The sequence below is a fragment of the Hermetia illucens genome, chromosome 1 (genome assembly GCF_905115235.1).
Source record: "Hermetia illucens chromosome 1, iHerIll2.2.curated.20191125, whole genome shotgun sequence".
NCBI classification, from domain to species: domain Eukaryota; kingdom Metazoa; phylum Arthropoda; class Insecta; order Diptera; family Stratiomyidae; genus Hermetia; species Hermetia illucens.
The window spans coordinates 61,937,648-61,961,678 of NC_051849.1; the positions used below are offsets into that span (position 1 = coordinate 61,937,648).

The following is a 24,031-nucleotide window of genomic DNA, read 5'->3' on the forward strand; positions in this document are numbered from 1 at the left end:
GCCATCCGGTTCTTTTACAGGCTATACCCAATTTTTTTCGCAACAAGAAAAGCCCGAAAGTAATGCGCAACACGATTCCATCTGTCGGCACTCCGTAACTTCTCTCTGAAAACGTTGTTCGTAGAGAGCTCCCCTGTGTCTTGCTGACGAAATCCTTCCTATTCTTCACAAGAGAAATAGGTGTCATTGGCGTCTCATACCACATCATTGTAGAAAACCCATTCAGGAGATCGTCTTTTCAATCTTGTGCAGGGAAGACTGAAAACCGTTGTGCCCATTTAGAGGTTGGGTGTATCTGTAGATGGCTTTTGGTTCCTTAGCAAGCGGCAATAGCGATCATTCCCGCAATCACCACCATAACTGGTTCTGTGGCAGTGCCCTCATAAAATGATCAGCGCTCGCTCGAGGCGGCGCGGTTTACTAATACCGCTTCAGTACACACTGTCCGACAAGGGTCCGGAAGGGGCTTGCTTTTACACCATCACCTCTCGACGTTGGCAGAGAGCTGTCAATAGCTCCGAGAACTCACTGGCGGTTTGTTGCTCATCTTGATGCTTTCTCAAGGCAGATACTTATTTCGGATATCACAACGCTAAATATGTATGAACTCTTTACGAGTCGATTGTTGATTCTATTTCGGTGAATTAGTTTGATAATTTACTTAGCTGTAATGACCAGTCATACTACTAAGGGTGTATACTATTTTGGATTTGCTTATTCAGAACCTTATAAATTTTTTGAGTATTCAAACTATAGTTACTTCGCTCTCGTGTTCAAGTTGCATTCTGTGTAGTATTGAAACAGACTACGCTACCACCAAATAACTCGGAAAACATGTACTTATGATCAAATCGTGGCTTCATTAATTTTCCATCGAGAGTTCATTATCTAACAAAGAAATGCATAAATCAAAAATTAAAGTAATTTTTGAATATCCATTCCTCATTAAAAGCGGTCTAACAGCTCCGAGGTACTCCTACCTCGTATCAAAAGTGAAGAGTATATCCGAAAATAACGCCACAAATAGATTGCGCAACTTCTTATATCCGGAATGTTTAAATAAATCTGCGGCGACTCGAGGAAAAAATAAATTCACACCTTTGTTACGACATCGTCGAGCGGCTGCTTACACTTACCTGAGTTGAAAATGAAAGTGAACACTGGAAATACAAACAAAACAAACCATTATCGATTGATCATAAATGAAAGTGAAACCATTCAAGAAGACTGCGATGATGCTGCCGATTACTAATTGGCTTCCTCACGAAAAGTTACTGTTTAGTGCCGTCGTAATACTTTCTTGTAGCCGTAAGAGGCAGCCATTGCGCACTCGGTGAGCCCAGGCGCATCTTCAGCAGTTTTTCGATTACCAATTTATCTGCTCGGATAGTGTAATATCCATTACACTCATTGTGGTAGATGGCAACGGCCGCGCTTGCGGCATGCCTTCGATTAGCATTATCCATCACGTCCATTATCTTCTCCGGCACATCGGAGATAATGGTTTCGTTATTATTTTTCAAGCAGAATTGTCCAAAGCATTGGTTGCTTCTTTTTAACATTGTTTTCAAGAGTTTTTCTCTCTTTGTTGATTGCAGGCATACCTTACTTACGCCAACAACATTATTACTATGATTTGGACTGAGCAGTGAATAACGACGAGAAAAGTGAAATTGCGGAGACAAACTACGACGTCATCGACAGGCACCAGGCACCGGCCAGTATCCGATTTCAGTGACCGGCTCGCAACAAACCAGCGATCAGTTCATGCATCTGGAAAGAAAATAAAACGCTCTTGCAATCTCCATAAAGCCAGATAAAAGTGAAAATTTCTCCGAGAAGAAGGCAATACAAAAGCGAAGGTCTTTCTGAAGGCCGCAAAGATTAATGCCCCCAGGGTTTGGAGTGATAGGAAATGGTTGGCAAAGAAGTGTTGCCCACGCCGATTGTGATATAAATAAGATGAATATATTCGTCTCCTGCGGGTCCACCTTTGAAACGTAACACGAATGACGCACCGAAGCTAAATTTTGGATTTACTGCTTTAACCTTTCGAACATAACTACTCTCACTGAAACTGTCTTCTTTCTTCAATCTAAATTTAAATTTTAACGAAAATATCCTAAGCTTTGCATCTATGTAAAATGTTAGGACCCAACAAATGGCGAGCACTTACGATTATTGCTGGAATTTTGCTAGCGAATGCAATTGACACTCCTGCAAAGACAAACACGGTGCAACTATCAACACTGCAAACGGACCCGTATCAAAAGATTTCCTTACAAGGATACCGTTCGTGGAACGATCGAGTTTCCAGAAATCTTTATCCTCCACACCAAATTTTTTCTAATGTTGATAATATAAGATTTTTAGAAAAGCGACAGGATCCGAACGACGGTAGCTTCTCCAACAGTTTTGGGGCATTTCGAGTAGCACGAAACTTTAGAAGGAGACAGGATGACACAGCCTCAATTCAATATAGTGATATCAACCGAACTGAACCCACTGTGAGTACTACGAGTCAACCATATCAGCAGAGGAGCTACGTGTACATACCATTTATTAAAGAAACTTCCACTGCTGCATTGGATATAAACAGAACTTTAGGAAATATAAAACCCCCTTCAAATGTGGAGTTGACAGGGGAAGGAATTGCCTCTTATGAGAATTTGCAGGATAGAACTGATAATGCAGAAACAGTAAATGATGAACTCAATGGCAGAAGATCGGGATTCAAATTTCCCGCCCAGAGTGAAAATTACCAAAGCTCGTTTCAGCCACAAGGTTACCGAGAGGATACAGTGTCGTTTGCGGAGAGTGGGAACTACCAGGTACCGTATAGTGAAGAATTCGCTCACACCTTCCCTCCGGAACATGAACCTCGATATGGACGGCAAATAACTTTCGAAGCAGATCCATCGGTCGGATCGGGACCTGGACCAGCACTTCCCGCCGCAAGCCATCCGATAGAGTTTCCTGGCCCAAATGCAAATACAAATCCACACCATACGGCTTTAGTGAAGGGTTTTCATGATGATGTAACAAAATTTGGTGATATTAATGGACCTATTACGGCCATTCCTAGGCAAAACCGAGGATTAGTTTTCAATGGTGGAAGTGGTTTCAGAAGTGCTCGACAATTTACTCCTCCGAATGTATTTGTTGAATATAGTGATTATCCAGGACCGCCGAAAAGATTTTACCCTTTCAAGTCGCGAACGCCGAGGGTTGTTTTCCCAACGAATGACAATATACCGAGTGCGCCGTCTTCAAGTGGGACATATGCCAGTGATAGTGTCACGTTTCGGTAAGTTTTTCTTTTTATGCTTGATTTAGATTGAATCTAGATTTCAATGAAAATGACTTTTAGTTTTTATCCAAAGTTAAAAACGACCCGAAGTGGTCCTTGATCTCCAGGTTACATCACCCACTCGGGAGATGGACGGTTTTTAAATAAAGAATGCTCAACCAATTTCTAAATGAATGTATGTTTATTGACATTAAATCAAAACTCATTACTTGCCATTTTAGTGTAACTGAGAGTTATTTATGAAAAATAACATCGTCACTACCAACACCTCTGCAGGGATGTTGGTATGGTAATTCCTAGAACGACTGCATTTTTTAACTCACTTCGCTCGCGGTTTGTGGATATAGAAACGGCTCTTGACCAGCTCCAGAGAAAAAAGTCACACACTGATAAGTCAAGTGATCTGGGAGGCCAAGGAACATCGTCAAATAGTGTGATAAGCCGTTCACGAAACATGCGTCGAAGAACTGCCATTGAATCACGAGCGGTGTGGGATGTAGTGCCATCCTGTTGGAACCAAACATCTTTCAAACAGATTTTTCATCTTCTGGTTTCAAGAACATTTCAGCCATATGAATGTATCGGGCTGAATTACAATGACTGTAGCCCCAGTTTCTTTGAAAAAACAAGGCCCAATGATGTTGAAAGAGCCAACAGCACACACAACTGTGACTTTTAGACAGTGAAGAGGACGCTCATGAGCCAGTCTGCTTCTTATTCATGATATTACCTGTTGATCTGAAGTATTTCACGCATTTAAGGATAGTGTTACGACTGGGACATGTCGACTGACATTGAATTGTAAACGAAACAATCGCTGTGTAGCTGTAACAAACTTACCAGTTTTAATGAAACTTGAACGACGTTGCAAGTCTCCTTGCTCCATTGCAACCGTACTGGTGTCTTGTGTGGAGAAGAAATATCCCCACCACGATTTCATTACAACGCAGTTCAAAACTGCCCATCTCTCGTGTGTCATCCTGTGTTTCAATGTGAATATTGATACACTTTATTCTATTTAGTCAAGTATTTCGTTTTATTCACTTTCAAACCGATTTCTTTTCACTCTTGACTCCGCTGAATGTTTTTTATGTATCACTTATTATCCGTTCCATGTAATTCGCGTTTACCCCGTTACTTGAATAGACTCAATTAATTGCTTACAATAGGTAGGTATGCAGGTATATGAACCCTTTTGAGACTCGAGGATATCTGCTACTTTTCAACTGAGGCTGTGTCAAACCTCTAAGTCGGTTCTCCTTGAATTCAGACTTGCGAATAGGTATCATCTATTCCCTTTTTCATCATTCCGAGTAGTGATGGAATTCCAAGGTAAAGTAAAAGTATACATGGTGTAATACGATCTATTTTATCGTATATTTGCTTAAAGCTTACGTGTATCAGGTCAATCTAGAAATTTATTTAATTTGAGATGCAAAGTCCGACTCTACAGCTGTCCTGATACTCACTTATCATTTCTATCACCATATGTAATCCCAATCAATCAATGTTCGATTATTTTTGCCCCAACTCCAGCGGGATAACTCCAGCGGGAATTCCATCGATATAAGCTGAACATTCTAGGCCTAAACAAAGTAAGATGGTGGGACTCTGGAGAGAACTCTTCTCCCTCCTTTCACACTATGTGCCTTTACACTTTGGAAAACCGAGTGTTATCAGACGCTAAATCGGTGTGGGGGTCTTTTTGATGGCTGCCATATGGGGTACTCTCTAACCTGAGAGTCAGATTCTGAAAAATTTCTGATTACAATATTCCGGTCCACGTTAGATGGGATCACACCAACAGAGATTTCCGATATAGTGGAGAAGGATGCTTTCTACGAGCAATTACACACAATTCAGGAGGGGGAAACACAATTTTGGCGGCCGAGCAATCGGATGGGCGACTTCGGCAATCGGTAATAGATTCAGGAATTACCCCTGGATGTATGTACGAGGGAACTTGCATATCACCCAAAATCTTTCGATGGTCCTGTGAAGGACGTTAACGGTCATCTCCTCATCCACGATGATGAGAAACCGAGGAAGTGGAATGGTTTTCAGTCGTATCACATGGCGTGAAGTTCCTCCTCTTCTGGATGAAATAGCTAGCCCCGCAACATACGGATACGGGCTGCTCCTCCAAACAGAAAAAAAACAACTCGGCCTTCAATGCATTCAAACGCAATAATAGTTATTCATCGCTGCATATGCAGTTACTGCAAATCCGCTACTTCTACTCGTACGGAAATCTTGGTAATCCGGAGTCTTTCTCAGAGAGTGAAAGAAGGGGATGATCGTTAAAGTTCCAAAGAAGGGCTCCCGTTGTGTGACAATTAGAGGGGTATCTACGTGCTTCCTGCCGTTGCAAAGATAATAGCTAAAATAATCCTGGAATGCGTTAAAGAACACTTTGAAAGCTTGATCGATAGAGAGGAGGATTATTTCCACCCCGGATCCTCCTGTATTGATCACATCAACACCCTACGGATCGTTTTGGAACAGTGTGCGGAATTTAAATCTTCGCTTCATCCGCTCTTTTTCGATTTCGATGGCTTGAACAGGTAGTGTATCTGGTGTGTTCTATTCGAGAGAGGCAGTCCGGTAGCTATTATCAGAGCGCCATATGATTCGCAAAATATTATGTGCTGCACCGTGGTAAAATGTTAGAAGGGGGGTCGTTTCGGGAAATCTTGACGGAAGGTGAAACGCATTTCAGCGAACAGCACTTGCAGGCATGTGCGTTGAACCCTTGGCGCTCAGACTTATATACGATATTAACAAAACTCAGCTCAAAACTCTAATCGAGTGCATCAAAGCTAGTACCGGAATCCACTTAAGACTCACAATATTATCAGATAAAACGTTCCACCATTTTGTCTAAAATACATGATCATTCTTCAAAGTCAATATCGCCCCCACCAAAGCAATCTTAGTGTCCGAATAGCTGAGTGGTTAGAGCACAAGGCTGTCGTACGGAAGGTCGCGGTTCGAATTTCACTAATGGCAGTAGAATCTGCACCGTGATTTGACGTCGGATACCAGTCGACTCAGCTGCGAATGAGTACCTGAGTCAGATCAGGTTAATAATCTTGGGCGAGCGCAATGCTGTCCACATTACCTCCTACAGGGTACCGCAATCCTCTAGTATACCGTTACAGTCTTGAATGAAGTGCTCTAATACACTTTAAGGCCCTGATCCAATATGGATTGTTGCGCCAACGATTATTATTATAAAGTAATCTTAGAGTCAATATTGGATTTTCCATTAACTTTTTGACCTGATTGATCAGAAACAAATCGTAGTAAATGGTTTGTCCAACGTAAATTTCTGATAACCACCTCCTCCTCCTGAAAATTCTTTTGATACATGTTCCTGTTCTTCTTGGGACAAAGATTTAAACTTCCAACACTGATCCAAAATGTTCCGCAGGGTGTTGATGTGGTCAGTGTAGGAGGATCGAGAGCGGAACCAAGCTTGCTGTATATCAATCAAATTTTGAGGTGTTCTTTGATGCTTTCTAGGATAATTGTAGCTATTATCTTTGCGATGGAAGTCATATTCAATTCAATCGGAGTCTTTAGATAACTTTTCTTCTTTCATTCTCTCGCAGAGACCTCCGATTTTCAGGTGTTGCAGGTGAATTGATGTAGCAGCTTTGCAAAGACTGCAGGAGTAGCATTGATGGCCGAGATGATTTCACTTTTGTTTAGAGGGGCAAGATTTGGAAATTTCGCCAGAAATCTGTGGTGAAATGTTTCCTCTATTCTTAAGCTATTCAGTATTGTGAATGGGGAGTTGCCAATTGATATCCTTCCTAGGACCAGCAAAATCGTTATTATTTGTGTCAGTTTCTGCCTGCCAGACTACCGCAGTAATGAATTGTCTTTCTGTCGTCGTGCTCTTTACGCTACTAAGGTATACTGCTATCTAAGGTATACTGCGTTATCGTATTTCCTTGGCCCCTACTCGTAGCGGCAATAAAACCTTCCAGTTTAGTATCTCATTGATCTGCTTCTAAGTTCCAGCCCACGACCAGATTTGCTTTTTGAGCGCATATGTTTAGTTAATTGCAGACTAGTTAAGAACCAAATAACAGTATGGGAAGTATTGTGCTCGAGGAGCATGTTGCGTATAGGAAGCCTCCTTCCGCCCTACATTGGAATTACCAGTCGGTGCGTAATAAATTTTTTGTCTCATATAAGTTCCTAGAACATGAGGGCGCCCCTTTTGAAAGCCGAATTCATGTTTCCAAGGGGATTTCCTGAGGCAACCAGAAGTGCTCGCCAGAATCCCACAAGCCTGCCAAAATTAATTGATGTATCACTAGAATGCTCACTTAAGTTAGAGCAAGTTAGTTTTTTCTGGGAACCTAGATATGATCGTCGGAGACGTAGGCGCTTCCGGAGTATAAGGAAATTGCTAGCCCTAAAATATCTATCCTCTTTAGTCGCGTTTTACTATAAGCCCAATAGAGCACCGATCTCCTTGCTTGACTATAAATACCGTTTGTCTGAGTGAAGTTTATCCCATCTACTTCCTGGGACGTCTAACTCTTTCATAACCAACCAGACTATAATAATTCTTTCCTCTTGTTTTCTCAAACGGGTTGGGAACCGTTCCTGGTGACTTCAATTTCTTCGAAGGTCACTCCGATAAGGATGTTTCCTGACTAATTTACAGCATTTTTTGACTAACGGGTAGTTCATGGATGAACGCAACGCAACGACATTTAACTCCTTCGATTCATAATATGTTTAATAATTATGGTTGTTCATTATTTGCGGCTGAATTGAGAGCTCTGTGATGTTGCTGGTCTTTTCTGTATTAGTGATTTGTGCAAAACGAAGCCTTAGAGAGGGGGAGGCGTAGGTATGACTTTTGGCGAAATAGCTGTGAAAGGCCTCGATTGTTTCATGCAATTCCGTTGCTTATTAGGACGTCATAAAACTACAAACAGTCACTAAAGTAAATATTCTGATATACTAATGCACACATACTACAAACCACGAGCTAGATGCAAATTTATTTCAAGGACCCAGCATGTTAACTGCTCATTTTTCTCCATAGTTCAAAGGGTATCCGTCAGGATATATATCGATGTTTCTTTCTAGTTTATCTCCTGTGCTAATTGCTAATTGAAACGATCATGACGTTTCTGTCCTGCCAATTCTCCCTCGACGATCATAACACAAAAACCACTTTGGGTGGTATCATTTATTTTATTGGCATATACCCATATTTTCAGAACGACTTGTTCCCTCTAAAACTTTAGGCGACTTTTAGTGTGAGATAATCTCAGAAACCTAATCAAGGCTAAGTAAAATTCATGAAACAGGCAAAATCACTGTCAGCGGCAGTGAGCTGGCCAGAATTGAGCGATTTAAATATATGTCAATGCTATCAGCCAATGGAGAACTGCGTTATGAAATGGCGGTAAACAATTACAGGTCCTTGTGATCGACGTGTCAACGATCGTCTCAAATCTAAAAGTTATCGCGATCCTGTCGCCCTCTATGGTTGTGAGTGCTGGGCCGTTAGGAAAGACGAAAATGTTGCGTTTGGCTAGTGGTGTGACACGCGGTGATCACATCCAAATTGAAGATATCCGCGATCGATATGGAGTAGCACCGATCATGGAAAAATTGCGAGAGAGGCGTCTTCCATAGTATGGTCACATGATTCGCGCTAACGACAATTCAGTTGCCGGGATTGGTCCGAACATCGAAGTGGCTGGTAAACGGCCAAAAGACCGGGCCGATACGCTGGATGCTGATTTGAAGGCCTCACGACTACATCCAGATCATGCCTTTGATAAGAATAAAATGGCGCTACCGATCACGACGAACCTGCCCCGTTTGTGAACGGGATTTAAAAATAGTGATGTACAACTTTGCTTTTGCACTTTTTCGACACATGGCGTTAGAGATGCATGGTGAATAGAACTATCGGGTCTAAGTATCATTTGGCAACTTTATATATCTGACGAAAGCACTATTTCGAAACAAGTAATTTTGTACTTGCTTCATATATTTTTAATCGGTTACGAACCAAATTATCGTTAGTACTACGTGTTGCCCCCGGCGCGTTTCGTTTCCGTTGATAAAATTCATGTCCGATCAAATAAACAGATTCTAATTTCCTTTTTGACACCAATTTTGGTTTATTCTCCGAATACGTATTTCGGCAGCCACTTGCTGCCTTCTTCGGCGGAATTGTGAATCATTGACAAAAAGGAAATTGGAATCTGTTTTTTTCGTTCGGATACAAATTCTCGTCATTTGCGAGAAGTTTTACTTTACGCGTTTAATTCAAAGAAATTTGCGGTTGCGGCTAATTAAATTCTTCCGCATACGTATGACAAGGTAGCTGTAAGTGAAAGAACGTGCCGTGAGTGGTTTGAACACTTCAAGAGTTGTGATTTTAACGTTGAAGACAGGCATGGCGGTGGAAGGGAACAGTTGTTTGAAGGTGACGAGTTGATGACTTCACTTGACGAAGACTCATGCGAGTCGGCGGAATCATTGCCTGGTACTCAGCCAGCCATTTCCAAGTGCCTCAGAGTCCTGGGCACAGTATATCTAGTAGGCACTACCCACACTAAAATGCCCCGACTTGCAAATGTGTTGCGGAAACTTATCCGTACACATGATCGGCGCCAAAGAGGGACCAACCATAACCTTCGTCAAATCGTATTGGTAAGCCAGAGATGAAAAGAATATGTCAGCCATGGTACTAATGCGTGCTCACCCATATAGCCGCAAGTAGTTTAACGTATTCAATTATATATAGACAACAAGTCGGGAAACCGGAAGCTGGATGCTTTAGGTAGGAAAGCTTTTGTGTGTGTGTATTATTAACAAATATATGCATATATTATGTGAGAATATCCCCTTTCGGATGATATTGACATTCATAGTCTTAAATTTGCAAAGAAGCGACAATTTTGATATATTATAACTTTGTTAGTCCCGATTTCCACCAAACTTGGTGAGATTATACTCAATATTATACCCTATATTGTTAGCATGAACTTAAGGGGGATCTTGCAACCAGTTACTAAAAATTATAGTAATATACTATTATTAACTTTATTTGTGCAGATATCAGCATGGAAGGTATTTCGGAGCCCAGGCACCATATAGTGGCAGCCTCTTGATTTCTTTCAGATTTGTCGGTTGGGTATTTTCTGAGAAGGCCCCCTTAAAGGAATGATTAAGATGATCAGGAATGATATATTTTCAACCCCCCGCACTCCCCACCTTTCCAACAAATGTCAAAACTAAGACCGGCTTCGAAAAGTACTAACCGAGACCTTTAATTTGATACCCCACATGACTATATTTGATGAAAAAAAATTACACCCCCCTTTTGCATGTAAATTCGACGTAGAAGTATGTAACTCACTGCGTGAGCGTTCACAGTTTCCAGATTTCTACCAAATTTGGTGTCAATCGCTGTAACCGTCTCCGAGAAAAATGCGTGTGACGCACGGACAGACAGACGTAGACCTGACTTTTTGTCAGCCCTGAGTTAGCACGTGACATGTCCTGGTAAGTTAGTGACTTCACGTACAGTGACTACCAGGCAATCATCTTTGAACCAAGGACGGAACCACAAGGCAGGATACCTGCACCCCGGAAGCCGAAATCGGAAAAAACACCAGTATGGTCTGCCAAAGCCATGGATGAGCAGATATTCATGGAGGTGTGGCTAGACTTGCTTAGCAAAGCAGGCACCTCCACGGATAAAGCTCTCCATGTCACATAGAGCATCTCTAAAGCATGTGACGCGTCGAGGCATAGGAGGTGCTCATTCTTCACTAGAAGACCCAATTATTGGTGGAATAGTGAACTTGCCAGCCTTCGATCGATTTGCCACAAAGCTAGACGAACGGCTCAGAAGGCAATAGGTAGGATCGATCATGGGCAAAAGGAGCGTACCTAGAGGGAAGCTCGTAAGAACCTCAAGCTCGTCATTCAGCGGTGTAAGAGGGAATGTTTTAAGGAGCTCTATTCGGAAGCGAACATAAATCCATGGGGTAGCGCCTATAAAATCGTAACAGGACGATTCAGACGCCGATCGTCTCCGCAGATCACGTGTCCTATACTCTTGTTGAAAATAATTCAAGGGTTATTTCCCCAGCAAGACGGAGGTACTGACACCTTCCAGCGCCCCCTGAATATGACGCCGATTCCACCAGTCACCAGGGACGAGCTGATGAATATCTGCAGTCGAATAGGCGACAGTAAAGCCCCGGCTCTTGACGGCATACCCAATAAGGCCCTCAAACTTGCCGTCAAATGTAGACCGGATATGTTCGCGGAGCTGTTCGAAACGTGCATGTCGGAAGGTATCTTTCTTGCCCCATGGAAGCGGCAGAAGCTGGTGATGTTGCCTATGGCTGGCAAACCTCCAGGGGAACCGTCCTCATATAGACCCATATGTCTTCCAGATACTATGGGGAAAATGTTGGAGAGGGTCATTTATAATAGATTACTTCCAGTGGTCGAGAGTCAAGGGGTCTTTCAGATAGGCAGTATGGGTTCCGTAATGCCAGATCAACCATTGATGCCATCAAAATGGTTATTGGCTTGGCCGAAAATGCAATTCACGAAAGGGGTTGTACCAACAAATATTGCGTGGTGGTGACCCTGGATGTGAGGAATGCATTTAACTCGGCCAATTGGAACCTTATACGAAAGTCTCTGGTGACGATTGGTGTTCTCACCTACCTCGCCGCTATTATCGGTAGCTACTTGAAAGAGCGGATACTATAGTATGATACAGATGATGGACTCAAATAGTACGTTGTCTCCGCGGGTGTCCCACAGGGCTCTGTACTGGGCCCACTACTGTGGAAAATCATGGGTAATGATGTACTCAACCTTCCGGTTCCACTGGTTGTGGTCGCAAAGCATCCCGATGATGCTGAGTTGTACTCAAGCGAAGCAATCAGTGTTGTAAAGGCTTGGTTAGGGAGTGCTGGACTGGCCCTCGCGGAGGAAAAGACGGAAGTGGTCCTCATTACTAAGCGTCGCAAAAGAAATTACGCCTGCATTATAATCGGGAATCATATCATCACTTCCAAGCCGGCCATCAGATACTTGGGGGTGATGATAGACAGAGGACTTAATTTTAAGCAGCATATAGAACATACTTGTAAAAGAGCATCCACCACGAGTATTGCTCTGGCAAGAATGATGCCGAACATAGGAGGCCCGCGGCATACTTGCAGGCTGCTCATAGCCAGGGTGGTGAGCTCTATCATGCTGTATGCAGTCCCAGTTTGGGGAAAAGCACTCTAGGTTTTAGGCAATACACATAAACTGAGTGCGGTTTACAGAAGAACATCCCTAAGGCTGTGTTCTGCTTTCAGGACCGTCTGAGACGATGTAGCATTCGTCATCTCGGGAATGATGCCGATTGACATCCTGGCAATCGAAATTATGAACATTTATAACACTAGGTGCATCTCCCCTTATCGCAGGTGAAAAAAGCCGAAAGGGAGAGATCCATAAGCAGATGGCAACAGCGATGAGACCAGTCAGAAAGGGGTCGTTGGACTTGGAGATCAATTATAATCTCACCCAGTTTCTCACCAGTATACCGTCAATAACTGTACAGATTTAAATTGGACACCTTGCCTAATTGTCCAAACTGCGACGGGGTCCCAGAGGACCCAGCGCACGTGTTTCCAGTGTCCTAGGTTCGTGGAAGAAAGGAGGAACCTAGAGGAAATTCTAGGTGAAGTGCTATCACCGGAAAATTTTTAGTGGGTAAAAAAAAATTTACACCTCCTTAAAAAAAACAGACAAACGGACAGACAGACAGTAAACCGATTTTAATAAGGTTTCGTGTTTACACAAAACCTTAAAAACGTGTCAATCTCACCACCACATTGGGAAGTCCGGGCGGCATGCCAAACACAGCTGATCCGGTTTTCGTTATATCTCCCTCATCGTCCAGGGCAGAGCAATTTGAAATCGTGCGGACTCGCACTGATTTCGCTTCTTGAGGAGCAAGGGGGAGTGTGGTAGCTATCTAGTATCTACCTGGGACCCTGGGAATGCAAGGAAATTGTATTCGAGTTGAACCCGAGGGACGTCGAACGGCTACTTCCAAGGCAACGACGGAAGCGATTTCTACAGCATTCACTGCACTATGGTTATGTTTTGTATTTGATGAGACCAGCTTGGTGTAGTTTATTACAAGCTGCTAAAACCGAGTCAAACCATTACAAGCGAACGATATTGAACTCAAGTGACGCATTTGAGTCAGGAAATGAGAGAAAAACGGCCTCAGTTTGATTTTGTTGTATGGCAATGCTGGTCCTATATGCCGCGACCGTTGAAATGTACTTAGAAACGGTGAAATGTAAAGTTCTACCCTACTCGCCGTACTTTTCTGACATTGCTCTATCTGATTACCACCTTTTCCTACCAATGGACCAAAGCCTGGCCGATCAGCATTTCACTTCTTACGTTGAAGTGAAAAATGCGATTGATTCGTCAATCGCCTCAAAGGATGACGAGTTCTTTCCAGCCCGATAGCATAGGTCATTATTGAAATACAAAGCACTTTATACACCTCTCTCCAAAAAAAAGTGTTTTTCTGCTATCGCGCTAGAGGGCGCTGTGGTCATTTTAAAGAACAAAAAAGTAAACGGCTTTTTAACGTGCAGACTTAACTACAGTCCACAAACTGGGATTATTAAAAAATATTAACAGCTAAATTTTTGGGACGATGTTAAACTTTTTTTTTGGGAATTTTGGGTGTTTTTTTAAGGTTTCTTTAATGAATAAAAAAAAATACTGAATGAATCGCAATTATCCTAGTTTGCGGACCATACAAATGAGTCGTGAAAATTTCAAAGAATTTCGTTGTACTTATAAATCTGCTATACCTAGCCCATAAACCTTAGGTTTCTCGAAGAAACACAAGTACAGCCTTGGTTTCAATTCTTGTCCATTTAGCGAAGTCATTCGAAAGTCATTCGGACCGATAAATACGCGCTTTATTAAGGCGATCGACATAAATCTGGCATGTGACTCATTACGTCTTTAACACTACAATTTTCGAACGACTCCGAATATCAAAAAATCACTTTGTCCATATATTCTACACTACACTTTTCTCAGAAGCGGCTATACCGATTGACACGAAATTTGGTGAGATGATGGGAACTGTGTTTCTGCGTTTTAAAGATGGCTCTACATTCAAAAGGGCATGTAGATTTTTTTTCACCGAATATAATCATGTGAGATGTCAAAGGAAAGATTTCGGTTGGTATTTTGCAAAACTTTTGCAAATTGAAATTCGTTGGAAAGGCGGGGAGTGCGGGCGGACCTATTCTCAGAAACTACTTAAATGGCGAACCTGCCTCTATACGTGTCCAAGCCTCAAAATACCCTCGGTGATATGTACTCCAAGTGAGTTAATAAACTGACTAGAAACCTCCTTAAGTTTATCCTAAAGTCATTGCAAATTTGCTGTAATATAAATTATGGTATAAGGGATGATATTCCAAAATTTGGTTAAAATCGTATTATTACTAACAAAGGTTAAAATTGCCTCTTTCGTGTAAATCTACAGCAACCGAAAAGACTAAATGTCAATATCACACTAAGATGATTAATCTGACATGCCAAATACATATACATACATTACGGGCTACATATGAGTGGAATAGTTCTGAACTCAAATATACTTACACAAAAAATACACGAAACTTTTCACACCTGAGTCGTCAAGCTTCCTGTTTTCGACTTATTTTTCAATTTCTCATTGTGCGTTTCTGCCCATATTATCATAAAATTTTGATGAATCCGATTGCCAAAGGGTAGTATAGGTCCCTAGGCGAAAGCGGTGCTGAACGGACACCTACAGCTTTAATAACAAACCACATCTAAACTCTTACGTGGTGATCGGCTGGGGGTCCTTTCTTGACAAAAAAAGTAAACGGAGAGGAGGGATAGCAGACTTATAGGCCTGTATGATGTGTACGTGAGTGATTGCGATATCTGGAAGTTCCTTCAAAATTTTTCTTGTAATTAGATCATATCCTGCAGCTTTCTTTTAGTCCACTTGTTCTCTAAAGACTTGTGCAACTTGTTTGACTTCAAATGAGAAACTTCCCTTTGGTGTAGGCATGAATATTTTTGGAAGCCTTGACTGCATCTCCGGAAAGTGGGAGAGAAATTACTTTTACAAGTGTTGCCCACCCCCTTTTCGGCAGCACTTCTTGCCCAGCTGCTGTTTGCTGATCTATGTGGCAATTCGCAGTGAGCAAATTTCTTTAATTTTCTTGTAGGTTTCCACAGTAGGCGGTAAATCTCGTACGTAACTTTGTAATTCCTGTTCCCGTTGATCGTTAAGGGCTCGCTGGAGATATCTACTTCCTCTGGCGAATTATTTTTTTAGGTCTGCAGATCTGTGAACCTGCAATTGTTTTCTCAACTTCCACTTTACTTGAACCAACTGAAGTATGCTATGCGGTGTCCTATTTTTTATAAGATTGGACATACATGGTAGTAGGGAAGAGAGTTGTGCGGTGACGGTCATTGTTTCGTTGAATTCAACAAGTCTTTGTCTGTTTCACCTCTAGATTTGAAGGTAGTGTTGATCTCCAGATGAGTTCTTGTATACTTACGGAAATTTAACCAGCTCGTTGATTTGGTTATTTATTTCCTACTTATTTGTTATAGGTGGTACGCTCGCAAGTGTCATAATGGGCAGGTGATCTGAAAACAGCTCATAGCATGGCTCGCTCGGTATCAACTCTCGTATCACATTTTTAGTAACGCCAAAGTCAATCAGCGCTGAGAGTTTACGTCGATCTGCTGACCAATAAGTGGGCTGCTCAGATGAGACGAAGTCAGGTCTAGTGTCTCGGGCTAGCAGGTCCCACAACAATCTTCCCCTGGGAGAGATCAGTCCGGATCTCCTAAAAGCATTAGAATTCACAGGGGCAAGAAATTTGTCCCCGAGTATGTTAAAAAAATCTTCGAATCCCTGGGAGGTCAGTCTAATCTTAGAAGGACAATGGATTGGTTGACGCTTGGAGGTAGTTTTTGCATCTCGTAGACGTTAATGCTCAATGTGGATACCGGATGCTTAGTGTCGCCGAAACAATATCCATCAATTTGGAAATTGCTTTTGTGAGTTAGATTCGTTTCGGATATGAGCTTTATGTCGATCGATTTTTCAAACAGGAAGTGTCGTATTTATGACGCCGTTTTCATTCCAGTGACATATTTTGAGCCAGTAAATTTGTTTTTGAGAAGGACCTGTAAGATCTGGGTCTGATTACACATAATTTCTCGCCTCATGTTTAGAATCAAAGCCATAAGCTGGTTCATCGTTTGAGTCAGTGTAAGGAGAAGCTCTTCCATATTGTGGGTTGGGGCACTTGTAGAAAATACATACGCCTTGTAGTGCGAATTTCAAAACGCTAGCATAGCTTCGCCTTGTTGAGGTATGTTTCGAGATACTTAAAATGCAGGTGTGCTGGTGGGGGTAGTACTTGTTGTTGCTTTCAATTCTTTGTTTCAGTTGCGATTTTTGCTTGATTTCATCGTAGACTGGGCAATCTCTGTAGTTACCCGTGTGTAGTCCACCACAATTGCTACTGTTTTTAGCATTAGTACTCTCCTTATTTTTTTAAGGTTTTGTGTGAAACAAAACCTTATTAGAATCGAGACGGTGTCTGTCTGTCCGTCTGTCCGTCTGTCTGTCTGTCTGTCTGTCTGTCTGTCTGTCTGTCTGTTTGTCTGTCTGTCTGTCTGTCTGTCACACCCGATTTATTCGGAAACGACTTGACCGATTGTCACGAAAATTGGTGAGAGTATGTAATCTGGTGATCCCTTTACATGCAGCAACTGGCGCCATTTTGTATTAAGTTTAAGGGGGGCTCCACATACAGGTGAAAGGAGGCTGCAAAATTTTTTTTCACAGAATATAGCCATGTGGGGTATCAAATGAAAGGTCTCAATTAGTACTTTTCGAATCTGGTTTAATATTTGATATTAGATGAAACATAGGGGAGTGAGGGTTCAAAATATGACCCACAAAAAGTGTAACAGGTCTCGTTCTCAGAACCTATCCAACCGAAAAATCTGAAAAAAATCACAGTGGTGCCTCTCTACGAAATCTAGGCCTCAAAATATATCCGGTTCCGATATCTGCACAAATAAAGTTAATAATAGTATATTTCCACATTTTAGAAATTTACCCGGCACCCCCCCTTATGTTCATCCCAGAAGTACAAAATTTGGCATGCGTGTAATGAAGAACATAATGCACAGTTTGGTCAAGTTTGAAGAAAATCCAACAATTATTAACAAAGTTATAGGGGGTGAAACTTTACAATTTTTTGTGAATTTCGTGCACTCTACAACCTGCATGACGTCATCATCATATATCAATTCGTCAATACCACAACGAAATGAGTTCTTATGAATTGGGTCGCAGAGAATTATTTTGTTTTAGTTTTTTAGTTATTTGTCAGCCAGACGTGTGTGTATGTAGGTATATGATATATGCGTGCTAATGAACTTTGCGGGAGGTGCCTAATTCAGATAGATATAAGAAGTAAATCGGAAATATGGGTACGCTTCATTTATGTACGTGCATATATGTGTACAGTATTCGGTAATAAACAGTTTGTTTGTTTAGGGTGAGCGTGATATCTATGGCTGTAATATGTACGTATGTCTCGTAGCTTGGAAAAATATGAAGGATTATGTTGGCTTTGTAGCTATATACGGACAGAAAAATGTGCGTTGAAGTTTCTCACATAAGATGAACACAAAACCTTTATACCCGAAGCGCGAGCTTCCGGTATTCCGACTTGTTTAAAATTAGCTGTACCGGGCAGATCTCCGCAAATGACACAAACACTGGGCAGATTGCAATATGTTTTTGTGTGACCAAATTTTTGACAATTCTGGCACAGCACCCGGCAAGGTTTTTCACGCGGTTCTTCTGCGATGATTCATCAATGAAGTAATTTTGCCCTTGGAGTTTCCCAATTGATATGTGTAATACTTTGCACCTTGTTTGCTGATTGTTGACCTTTGCTTCGCGGATTGTCCCATTGATGAGTGGGACTATTTGGTACGTGCGTTTGCCAATTAATCTTGTGAGATTATCGACAAGTTTACTGTAGTTTTTTGCGTCAGGTATATTGGCAGCAGCTTCAATATAGGAGTGGTTTTATCAACTTTTTTTTTATTTACACTAAGCAGTGCAAACGTATTTTGATTTGGGCTGTCGTTTTTGTCATATTTCGCTAGCTTGGCTGTATTTTTCCCAGCGGTCGACGGTGGGCTTCTCTTACATTTGGAAGCCAAAATGTACCTGTCCAGACCAGACTGGGTTTTTATGGCATGTTTGAAACATTTGGCTTAATAGTGTTATCATGACGAGCCTTTGTTGTTTCCTTAGAGATTTTTATCAATAACTCGTCTTGCACAGTTTCTATATGGAATGGCTGCAGAGTGTTAATAAGCGCTCCCTTTGCATTTGTGGTGAACATCCGGGACTAAACTAAACTGAACTTGGAACTTGGAAACCGTTGATGATTTCTCCTATCTAAGGTGGAAAGATATGACGACAAAATCCGCGCTCGATAGTTGGCAGCTAAGAGAGCCTATTTCAGCTGACAAAAAGTGTTCCGCTCGATTTCTGATCGAAGTGAAATCTCGTTGTCACTTTGTCCATTGGTATCAGTAATTCGGAATGCGACCTGAAAAGAATATCAATTTTCCTTGAATTTTGACAGTTCTCCGTCTCACTGTTAATCCTGGACATTCCAAAGATCGCCCTCCTTGCCTGCATCTGTATGTACAGATGGAGAGGATTCAATCCTAGAAGGACCTCTGCGGATATTGATGGGCATGTTCTCATTGGCCAACCAATACACACGCAAGCAATCTTGGAAGTTTGTGTAACTCCCTGGTAGTTGTGCTGAGCTCAATTCTGTCTGCCCAGATTACCGTCCTACAGGTAATCATTGGAAAGTTCTTCTTTTGAACTCGGGGTCACAACTTTGGGGATTACCAGGTGAGGTTGGTAGCAGAAATTGAATGAAAGCCGTGTTTATATATTTGATTTGTTTATTTAAATCCAATATCGATCTTGCTTCTCATTGTGGTGTGCAGAACCTGAGAGCTGTGAGTAGACTGACTCCTCTACCGAGTGACTGCTCTTCCTAACCCTCTACCAATTTGCTAACTTCTTGGGAGTAGATCACTTTTTGGGAGTAGGTATAAAAGAAAGGTAATTAAAAGTTGCAGTTCCATGCGAATATCTGGAACTCACCCATCCCATTCCAAATCAAGCAAGTAAGAAATTCAGAAAGTTGCAAATCGAAACAAAATATTATCATAAATCAGTTAGTTTGAATGAATGAATGAATGAATCCTTCTATTCTATTCTTTTGTTTAAAATGCTTAACTATATTTTGTGGATAAAGGTCGGATTAGTTAAACTGGTAACTTTAGTTAATGTTTTCTAAAATACTCGGAAACCAACGTAATTTATCAATTTTCAGGTAACTTAAGGGGGTCATCCCGTGTGTCGGATAGGCGGAATCGTATTTTTTGGCACCAGTTATATCTAGATGTAGTGTAGAATATATGGGCAAAGTGATTTTTTGATACTCGGAGTCGTTCGGAAATCATAGTGTTAAACATGTAAAAGGACAAGAAATGAAGCCAAGGCTGTGCATGTGTTTTTTGAAGAAACCTAATGTTTATGAACTGGGTATAGCAGATTAATGATCAGTTAAGATTTTATGGCTAAAAATCACATTTTACTTTTTCTCGAAACCGCATATTGATAATCGGCTGCCACCATAGCTCAAAATCTATCCAACGAAATTCTTTGAAATTTTCATGACTTAGTTAGAACATATTTCTACGGTCCGCAAACTAGGATAATTGCGATTCATTCAGTAGTTTTTTTTATTCATTGAAAAGGCCGTGAAAAAACACCAAAATTCACAAAAAAAGTTTAACACGGCACCAACAATTTAGTTTTTAATATTTTTTAATAATTCTAGTTTGTGGACTGTGGTTAAGTCTGCACGTTGAAATGCCGTTTACTTTTTTTTCCTTTAAGATGATCGCAGCGCCCTCTAGCGTGGCAGCAGAAAAATACCTTTTTTTGGAGATGGGTGTATAAATTGCTCTGTATTTCAATAATGAGCTATGCTATCGGACTGAAAAAATTATTGCGCATGCTCAAGATATTAGTAAATCTATGGTAAAAAATTCGTATTTGTATCTTTATCCAGTTCTTCACAAAAAACTTTAAACAAGTCGGGAAACCGGAAGCTTGGCGCTTCAGGTATAAAAGGTTTTGTGTTTTCCCTATGTGAGGAGCATAACGTAGTTCTCCATTGGCTTATAGCATTGACCCGAGATATTGAAATCGTTCAGTTCTGGGCAGGTTACTGCCATTACCAAAACTGAGCGATTTAAATATTTCGAAAGGCAGGTTACCGACATTGCCAAAACTCAGCGATTTAAATATCTTGAGGGGCAGGTTACTGCCATTGCCAGAACTCAGCGATTTAAATATGTCGAGTCAATCCCATCAGCCAATGGAGAACTGCGTAATGAAATTATTTCACACATTGACGCAACCTGGATGAAGTGGCATTCCCCAACTGGTGTTCTTTGTGATCGACGTATCAGTGCACGTCCCAAATCTAAAATTTACTGCAATATCGTTCGCTTGCCGCTCTCTATAGTTCTGAGTATTGGCCGAGTATAAAGGTCAATGAACGGCGTCTTGCGGTAATGGGGACGAAGATGTTGCATTGCACTGGTGGCGTGACACGTTTTGACGTCTGAAATGAGAATATCCCCTATCGAACGGGTTTGCACCAATCGTGGAAAAACTGCAAGAGAGGCGTTTTCGATGGTGTGGTCATGTACTTCACACTAACGAGAATTCAACAACCAGTATTGGTCAGAACATCGAAAGCAATGGTAAGCAACTAAAAAGCCGGCCAAAACAATGGTGGCTTGATATGCTGGATGGGGATTTAAAGGTCTCAAGATTACATCCAGATCAGGCATTTGATAAAATAAAATGACGAAACCGATCACCACAGGCCGACCCCGCTTGTGAACTGATGGCTAAAGAAAAAGAAAAAGATGTGAGGAGCGACGAGTGCACGATAGCTAAAAATTCCATTGCCCTCTATTTTCTAGAAAGCGGTTTAAATAAATCATTTGATGGAAAGCCCTGTGTTGATAATGGTCAACCTCATACGCCTCATACCCTGAGTTTAATATTATTAGCAAATGCCAACAATTTAACCAACATCAAATATAAACAAGCCGGGAAACCGGAAGCTCGACGCTTCAGGTACGAAAGGTTTTGTGTATTTCTTAGTACGTAGCACGTAATATATGCATATGTCCACTTTCGGGTGATATTGACATTGATAGTCTTCAATTTTCAAAGAAGCAACAACTTCGACGTATTATAAATTTGTTAGTAATAGTACGATTTCCATCAAACCTGGTATGATCATGTTCTACATTATAGCCTACATCACTGCATAATTTCGTGCCGCTAGGATGAATTTAAGGGGGGTTTCCAGCCAATTTCAAAAAATTATAATAATATAGTATTATTAACTTTCTTTGAACAGATATCGGTATGAAAGGTATTTCGAGCCAAGGCACCATATAGTGGCAGCCCCCTGATTTTTTTCAGATTTTTCGGTTTGGTAGTTTCTGAGAATAGCCCGCTTAAAGAAATGATCACTTTCAACCCCCCGCACTCCCCACGTTTCCAAGAAATGTCAAACCTAAGACCGGCTTCGAAAAGTACTAATCAAGACCTTTAATTTGATACCCCACATGACTATATTTGATGGAAAAAAATTTTACACCCCCCTTTTGCATGTATGGGGACCCCCCCTTAAATTTAACGTAAAAGGATGTAACTCACTGTATGTGTGAGCGTTTACAGTTCCCACCTTTCTACAAAATTTGGTGTCAATCGCTATAACCGTCTCTGAGAAAAATGCGTGTGACGGACAGACAGACAGACAGACGGACAGACAGACAGATAGACAGACAGACAGACGGTACACAAAACCTTAAAAAGGGCTAGGGAGAATTAGATTCTTCTTGAATGGAATTTTAATATTTCAGTCGAATTTCAATTATTCTTGTTAATTATGACGTCAACATCTTATTTGTATGGCTTAGGATGCTGTTAATTAGCACGAAATTGATAAGTTTCAACTTCTATAACTTTGACACTAATAGTTGGATTTTCATGGAGCTTGGCATGTGTATGCACGAGACTGTCATCTATGGCAGTGCAAAATTTTGTACACCTAAGATGAGCTTAAGGGGAGTTTTTTAGTCACTTTCTAAAAGTTGATAATATACTATTAGTAAATTTATTTGAGCAGATACCGGAATGGGACATCTCTCGAAGATTAGATTTCACATAATTGTTTTACACAAAACCTTAAAAAGGGCTGCAGATAAATAGATTCTTCATAAATGCGACTTTAATATTCCACGCGAATGTCAATTATTCCGGGTAATTATGACGTCAGCATCTGATTTGCATGGCTTTGGAAGCAGTAAACTCGCGCGAAATTGCTAAGTTTGAACTGCTATAACTTTGGCGTTAGTTGCCTGATTTCCATGGAATTTAGCACACATATACGAAATATTGTGCGCTATGCTGGTACAAAATTCGGAAGTCCTAGGATGAATTTGAGGGGGGTTTTTCAGTAAATTTCTAAAAAGTAGTAATATACTATTAGTAAGTTTATTTGAACAGATAATGGAATGGGACATATTTTGAGGCCTAGATTTCATCTAGTCGCACCACCCTCATTTTTTTCAGATTTTTAGGTTGGGTAGTTTCCGAAAATGAGTCCTGTCTCACTTCAAGTGCGTATATTTTGACTCCTTACTCACGCACTTTGCAATTTATGCCAAAACTAATGTCAGTTTCAGAAAGTACAAATCGGGACCTTTCATTTGATACCCTACACAACTATAATAATAATAATAATAATCGTTGGCGCAACAATTCATATTGGATCAAGGCCTTGAAGTGTGTTAGAGCACTTCATTCAAGACCGTAACGGTACACCACAGTATACTGTGGGAGGCAATGTGGTCAGCATTGCGCTCGCCCGAGATTATTACCCTGATTTGACTCAGGTATTCATTCACAGCTGAGTCGACTGGTGTCCGACATCCAATCACGATAACGAATTCCTCTGCCCCCAGCGAGATTTGAACCGCGACCTTCCGCTACGACAGCCCAGCCCAGCTTGCTACACAACTATATCCGGTGAAAAACATTTTTGAATCCCCCTTTGCATGTATGGGGAGCCCCCTTTAAACTCCACCTAAATTTATGCCACTCGCTGTTCGCGTGAGATTTCATAGCTCCCATCTTTCCACCACATTTCGTTCGGATCGGTTTAGCCGATTTGAAGAAAAGTGCGTGTGATATATAGACGGAGAGACAGACAGACATTGAATCGATTTTAATAAGGTTTTGTTCTACACAAAACCTTAAAAAAGCGAAAAAAACGTCCTTCATACGGGATGGCCTCCTTCAACATAATAACCCTTTGCGAAATTTTTTGGTACGGCGGTTTCCAATTCGGTTCCAACATGTGTCCGTAATAGAATACTACCAATATTTTGCTTAGTAAAATA

General features: G+C 41.2%; 1 protein-coding gene across 3 annotated transcripts in view; it reads left to right on the forward strand.

The window, feature by feature from the left end:
* Positions 1-24,031, forward strand: part of LOC119646134 — a 106,951-nt gene that overhangs the window by 33,293 nt on the left and 49,627 nt on the right. For all 3 annotated transcript variants that reach the window (XM_038046485.1, XM_038046484.1, XM_038046486.1), the window contains exon 3: positions 1,599-3,307. In XM_038046485.1, the coding sequence (XP_037902413.1) occupies positions 2,145-3,307 (1,163 nt within the window). In that variant the 5' untranslated portion in view covers positions 1,599-2,144. The remainder of the gene's footprint in view (positions 1-1,598; positions 3,308-24,031) is intronic.